General features: G+C 32.5%; 1 protein-coding gene across 1 annotated transcript in view; it reads left to right on the top strand.

Moving 5' to 3' along the window:
- Positions 1-367: 367 nt before the first annotated feature.
- Positions 368-7,767, top strand: part of LOC148604423 (uncharacterized) — a 31,004-nt gene continuing 23,604 nt past the window's right edge. The window contains exons 1-2 of the mRNA XM_088549844.1: positions 368-576; positions 6,487-7,518. Coding sequence (XP_088405970.1) covers positions 6,924-7,518 — 595 coding nt within the window. The 5' untranslated portion in view covers positions 368-576; positions 6,487-6,923. The remainder of the gene's footprint in view (positions 577-6,486; positions 7,519-7,767) is intronic.

The raw sequence follows: 7,767 nt of genomic DNA, 5'->3' as shown, positions 1-7,767 counted from the left end.
AAAGCGCCAATGAAATTAAAATGAACTACAGTGTTATTAATAGAGAGATCTGTATATTTTTCTGAAAAGGTGTGTAATAAAACGCACAACAAATATGTTGTTCACGCCTTCATAATAGGTTTATAAATTTAACTGTAGAAGTTATTTGCAACCGTAATATAAAAAAGGGGTACAAATTTTGTATATTATCAATATTTGTTGTGTTAAGTGGCCAAATTCATTCTTGATTTGGGTTAAACCAAGGAGTGTCTTTATTTTACCCCTTTTGTTAACTGTGCTGAAAGTGACAATTTTAAGAATAATTTCTTGTGACGGATTTGTATTTGGTCCGAACTGTCCAAGAAAAACAATGACCAATGAAAATTATCGTCACAAATTTAACCTTGGACGAAGAAATAAAAGATGGCAGCTCCCAGCTGATTTCTGGTCCTATCTTAAGCAACCGCTTTGTAGTGATATGGAGGGAAGGGAAATTAAAAGACGCGAATGGATGCGAGGGACTGCTGCATATAAACTACGTAATAGGTGGATTTACGGGTTGATGGGCTTTGCGATTGGAACAGGTGCACTTCTGTTGTACGTGTAACTAATGAACTTCGATATAATTTTTATAAATATGATATTATGGCCAGTACAGGCGATCATTTCCAGACTACAAACAAACCTCTGTATCTAGTAATAAAAAATATGGTGCATCTTTCACTAGAACGAGAATGATAATTTATTTGTCTGTAAAATTGAATTTAAAAAAATACCACTTTTGTTGTGCCTGTTTGTTTTATCAATTCAGCACTGGGACTAAGACTAAGACTACGATACTTTATTTAAAGTCGGTACACATAACATACAGAACATAAGCTCTGTAGAGCTTTTATCCGACATTACAACAGTAAAATCAACAACATACATGTAACAACTCACACATACACATATTAAATACATAAATATGGCAAAGCAAAGACAAAGCGGAACTAGCATGCTGCATTAAAAGCATTAGCAACCAATTATAATTCATTCACTATTAAAACAAACTAAAATAAAGCACTATAAAGGCACTATACTCGACATCACATACAACACATTTTTGAATTGAAGCTCTACTTTTTAAACCATTGGGACTTAAGCTAAAGTTGTCTCTCTTTTATTTAATATGAAGATAGTTCACATATGCATGACGTGTTAGTACCAAAGAGTCGCTTATTAGCTTAAATCATGCGTAACAAATCCTTACGGGAAAATCCCATACTAATATCTGCCATGTTGGTTTCTACGGGACGATTTGTTTACAAACGAAGTTCGTAAGTTCCCGTTGAACTCCGGTGACATTCGTCTGCTTAATCAACTTCTCGGTATTGTACGTTGTTCGCGTAAAATAAATCCGAGATATCCGAAATAACGCCGAAATGCATTCTGGGTTCTTCGGTTTTTGGACAAACCATTTAAACGTAAACAACATCTCCTAGCAACCCAATCACTGTAAACATGGCTGACTTTTTACAATGTAAATATTGGCATCGAGAATTAAAATCTGACAGGAATTTAACAATTCAATGTTTAGGGAGAAGCCGTTCGGCTAAACGAATGAGCAAGTCATTTAAGACAATTTAAACGACGGTAGGTGTCAATAAAGTCGTAGAAAATATTTTTATTCAAATTTTAACAGTATGTTATTTATGTGACGCAGAGTATAGTAACTAATTATAGTTCATGCATTATCAAAGCAAACTAAAATAAAACACTATGAAAAGAAATATGCAAGACATACATACATGTATATGATAGCATATTGCACTCACTGAGACCTGCAGGAGCCACATCTGCAAGAACTGCCATTCCAGTTGTTAATGAGGCTTTTAAACTGATGAAGGTTGGATTGTTGTCTGATATTATCAGGCAGCTCATTCCAAAGTGCAGTTCCAGCATATCTCAGTGAATGGTAGTTCTTACCTGTAATATTTCTACAGTATATTGTTTTCTAAAAGAATAAGATACATTTTTAAAATTCACAATATTATTAAGATATACAGGAGATTTTTTATGAAGAATTTTGAAGGTTTCCATTGCCATAGTTCTTAATCTTCTAATTTTAAGTGATGGTAAACCAGATTTCAATAATAGATCATTATAATTACTGTCATAGTCTTCATAAATCCACCTCACGGCACGTTCTTGAATTTTTTCCATTTTTTTAATATTACCCTCTCCACAAAAGTGCCAGATTACCTTCTAAATTACTATTTTCTTGGATGGCCTTGATGCTTGGATGGTTATCATCAATGGCACAACCATTACTGCCTATGTCTTTAGTACATGAACAAAATAATTACTAAAAATTTCTGCTACATCAGATTGATTATTTACAATATCATTATTTTGACATAAAATTATACTATTTTCAAAATTACTTCCCTTGTTGGTTAAAACGGGTTTAATTGTTGGCCAAAAGTCCTTTTGTTTTGGTCCTTTAGTGCAACATTCTACAAAATAATTTCTTATTGAATATCGTCACAATTTGTTTACATAATTTCTTTGTTGTCCATACATTTCCCAATTTTTCTTTGACCTGTTATTCAAAAATTTATTGTGCAGCATTTGTTTTTTGTAAATAGCACAGAATAGTTGTTTGTTCATGAATGGTGCTGGTTTGTGAACAGATTTGCATTTTTTTGTTGGTATGTGTTTGTCAACGATTGAATTGTAATATGAGGAAGGTGAAACCTTAAACACTTTGGAAGAAATGTAAATTTAAAACATATTTCAAAATTTTTGTCAGCCCTGATATAATAAGAATAAAGTACATTACAAAGGGGGGATGAGAATTTTTGTTTCACAAGTGCAATATATTTCAGCAACAAGCGAAAAAAATATTTTTATTTGTAAATCTGCATTGTTTAAGAATGGGGGAATTTTTTATTTCAAGGAATGAGTAACTTGAAAAAAATGTTTTTCCAAAATCCCTAATCCTAACCCCATCCCCTTTTCCCCCCGTTTTCTGTATGGTTGATTTCCTTGTAGCACTTGTTCATACTTTACAATTTTTAACCCTTAAGGGCATCTCTAGCAACATCCTTTTCAGTTTTAGCCAGTCAGATCAATTTGTACAGATACCAGAAATATTACAGATCTCCAGTTATGGTGGAAATATTTTACACATACATGTATCATGTGATGAAACAAAATTCAGACGCAACTGACAGCCAAGTTCCAAACAAGAAAATGATTGCCTTTCATATCTTAGAAAAATCTTTGGTTCAATTTGGATAATACAATGGCAGTAATATTTTTTCCAAGGCGGATTAGGTTTTTGAAAGCAGCAACAGTGGAACAGTGGAGATATACATAGGTTCATCCACGTTTTTCCAAAACTTGTTAAAAACATCATATTCTCTTCATTTAATAAGTAAAAAAATTAGAAGAAGACTTGAAAACTATCAGAAAAGATGAATTAATTTTTACTGAAACTTAATTTTAACCCATATATTTTTATTTGTTTGATTTAAGGAAGAGATGAATTTTTTTCCGTAAGGACAGTTACTTTTTGTTACTTCCGGGACCTGATTTTTTTGGTTTTTATATTGGGGAACCTTAAGCGAAATTAAGATACATTGTATTTCATGTAATAGCCATAGAGCTCACACCGCTTCTCGGTGTGCGCTATGTACTTCCAAAATTGTAAAATTTATTATGAATGATGTAGGGAATTACTTTCTTAATGCATTCTCCAAAATGTTATAGTCTGAAATGTCATTGGCGGAAATGACAGGTATTTACAAGGAACTACATGTAGGTGTTGTCATGGTCAGAATTGTCTTTGGGTTGAATTGATAATCTGATTACATCATTTTCATAAACATTCAGGTGTCATGTTTTGACCATCCTCATCTTGGAAAAAGCTTAGATTCAGATTGTATTTCATTGTCATAGCTAGCAAATGTTTTCCAAGACTGGTGTGGTTCACAGTTGCATTTACAAAGTATACAAGAATGAAGCTGCATGATGCTGTTTCTAAGCTGCTGATTTTACATGTTCAAACTATACTGTATACCGATTGTTTTTCTGGCCATAAGTATACAGGACCCAGTTGATAATACTATCATTTATGCTCCCAAATGGTATGAGGAAAGTGAAGCCTTTGAACACTCCCAAAGAAACATAAATTCAAATGCCTTTCATAATCTTTTGTCTGTCCTGATCGAAATAACATATTAACTTCCAAAAATTTGTTATGATATATGGTTTTGATTGTCTTCTTCTTATTGTCATTGCCTGAAATGTCTGTCATTCATAAAGAACTACATGTATTGGTTGTCATATGGGTCTAATTGTCTGGTAAGCTGATTATGTATTCAGGTATCATGTGTGGAACATCCCTTTCATGGAAAAAGCTAAGATTTGATTTATATTTTATCAAGTAAGCTAATGTTCGTAAAGCTTACAGTATCTCCATCCAACACTGTTGAATCACTATTCTTAAGTTTGAAAATATACAAAGCAGGGATGATCACAATTACAGGCAACAGTAATCATTTATTAATTGATTACACTAGTTTTTGATTTGTAATCCATTCCAATCCATTCAAAGAAGTAATTGAGAATTATTTTCCAATTACATTCACTCACAGCTGAAATTACACAAAATTACAATCAGTTTCTTTTTTCTACATAAACAAGGATTTTAATGGTGAACTAAACAATTCTTAACATAAATAAAGTTATAAAGAAAAAGAAATGTACATTAACTAAGATATATTTGATAATTCTGTGAGGTAAACAGGATTTTAATTAGATGCAGATGAAAAAAAAAATTTTTAAAAATAAATGAAAATAATTTTACTCCAGTTTTATTCTGACCTCAGTGGATCCACTATTTTTAGCTCACCTGGCCAAATGCCATGAGAGCTATTGCCATCACTTGGCGTCCGTCGTCATTGTTAATAATTATACAAAACTCTTTTCCTCTGAAACTACTTGACTAATTAGAACCAAACTTGGTATAATTGTTCCTTTGGGTATCCTGCATAGAACTGATATGGGGATTTTTGATTCATCGAAAAATATGACCACAGTTACTAAAAATAGAACATAGGGGTCAGGCAGTAGTTTTTCACATATATCTCCTAAACCGTTAGGTTTAGCTAAATTCTGACATGGGATAAAGAGATTTATCTCTGGTCAAATTTTGGTTTTAATTTGTTAAGCCATGTTGGATTTATTGCCTTATTTCAACGATTTTTGCTATTTTTAATGTTATATCTTTCAAAAATTTTCTCCTCTGACACTACTTGACCAATTGAAACCAAACTTGGGATGAATTTTCCTTGGGGTATCCTGCATAGAAATCATGTGGGGATTTTTGAATCGTTGAAAAACATGGCCACCATTACTAAAAATAGAACTTAAGGGTCAGACAGTAGTTTTTCACATATATCTCTTAAACCAAATTCTGACAGGGCTTAAGTGTTCAGCATGATGAGATCTATCTCTGTGGTCAAATTTTGGTTTTGAACTGTTGAGTCATGTTGGACATATTTCTCTTTTACAACGATTTTTGCTATTTATAATGTTATTTTTTTTCAAAAATCTTCCCCTCTGACATTATTAGATCAATTTGAACCAAACTTGGTACAAATGTTTGTCGGTGTACCTTGTATAGAACTGATGTGGGGATTTTTGTTCCGTCAAAATACAAGACAGCCGTTACTGAAAATAAAACATAAGGGTAGTTTTTCGCATATATCTCCGAAACTGTTAGGTTCAGCCAAATTCTTTCAATAGCTGAAATGATCCATATTATTAGGACTACAGAAGTCTCAGGGATAAAAGTTGTCAGATGACTCTTTGTAAGAGTTATTGCCCTTGAAAGAGGAAAAATGACTTTTTTTTAACAATTTGCAGTCAATATTTTAAAAACTATGATAGATTAAAAGAAACTTTGAATTGTTGAAAATATTTTATGATAAGTCCTACCAAAGACTTCTTGATTCAAAATTATTGGACAACTTCTTGTTAAATTTATTGGCTTTGAAATGCAAAATTTAACCAGCTGAGCGATTCAGGATCCTGGGAGCCTCCTGTTGCCCACTGTGTAGAGTGGACAGATTAATTTCATGCTGATGGCATTGTAACTGTAAACATAATATTGTATTCAAATTAGGCTTAAATGTCAATTTTACAGATTCTAAACTAAATTCATTGTTATGTTTTACCAAGAATCAAAGTAACTCTGATCCTCTGAGGGAACAGGAGGTAGGACTGTTAAAATCATTTGAAGTAATAGGAACTAGAAACAACCCAAATTCTTTGTACTTGATAAAAGTTTGTGTGACGTACATCTATTATGAGTTCTGCACTAGAAATTGAATAAGACACATTGCTTGCAGCAGAACTAATGGAAGCAAAAATTCAGTGACTTATATATGTATATTTCTTGTGTATGAATGAGAAATTTCCCAACTTTCAACGTCCTTTCTATTTTTTTATTTTTAGTTGTTTAATACCTGAAGATAACAAGATAACCAGAATGGTCCGAAGGGAGCAAGAAGAAAGGGACTTTAAATCAAAAAGAGAAATGGAGATTAATGCCATGAGAGCAGAAGCTGCCAGAATGGATGCTGTTGAGTCAACTTCAGCATAACATTGTTTTGTGCTACTTTGACACTATTGTCTGAAGATTGCTGTGTTTTTTTTTTCATATTGTTGTATATAATTGTTTTCTGTCATTTTCTTAAACGAATTCAGGTTTGCTTTTCATTGATGAAATTTATCTGTGATGAAACGTTTCCATGGTAACTGTTATACCCATGATCATATTAATTTTTGTACTAATGATGTTTTGTAAAGTCTGACATGTTGATAGTGTATTTTGCCCATGATTTGTAGAGGTAGCCATCAATTAAATCCATAAATTGGACATTTGTTAATACATGTATACTGTTGTGAAGGAAGTTGTTCCGAAGACTGATTTCACCATAATGAGTTCTCTAGACAACAAACTTAAATCCCTAAAGGGAAAGCTAACACTACAAAAGAAAAACAAAAAACCGACAACTGACCTAGTAAACATTATAAATAATCCTGCCCTTAATGAAACATGTGAGTTTAGATCGGTTGAAAAAATGAACAAATTCTTCAGTGCCACAGATAGAACTGGTGTCCCAAAGAAAGGAAGACTAGTGAAGAAAAATCTTCAAACTGATGGTGAAAGTGATGCTAAAGCAAAAAGTAAAATTGTTGTGGAAAATTTAAGCAGTATAGCAGAAACAGATACACAGAGTGACATTAAAGATAATAAAAATAATGATAAACCTCAAAGTGAAAATGAAAGTAAAATTGAAGCTGATGTGCTAATTATAGAAGATGAGAAAGAACAGAACAAAGGTTATTCCAAGGTAAACGAAAGTGAAGGCAGTGACTCTCAAGGGAAGTGTACTGCATGTGGAAAGAGTTTCAGTTCCAAGGATATGGCTGCACATTTACAGAGCTGTCTGAAGGCCAGGTTCCAGAGGGGTAGTAGATCAGGTATACTGTTGAATTGTGTATTTTCCAACTACATAAGAAGAAAATTTAAGTGAAAAGGGTATGTTTGGTTTATCCCAAAAATAAACTTAGTCAAATCAACATGGATATTGGATAATATATCTATCTAAGTAAATGATAGGAAATCTTTAAAACCATTTGCACAAAGGTAACATGGTGACGTAAGGGAAAAATAAAATTCTGTCGATTTGTTGAAAACACTTGATTTCATTAAATTTTCTTTGCAGGAGA

This window comes from Perna viridis, chromosome 10 (genome assembly GCF_037379345.1).
Source record: "Perna viridis isolate PV_CMFRI_1.1 ecotype Kerala chromosome 10, ASM3737934v1, whole genome shotgun sequence".
Taxonomy (NCBI): Eukaryota; Metazoa; Mollusca; class Bivalvia; order Mytilida; family Mytilidae; genus Perna; species Perna viridis.
This window is presented reverse-complemented; position numbering and strand designations above follow the sequence as displayed.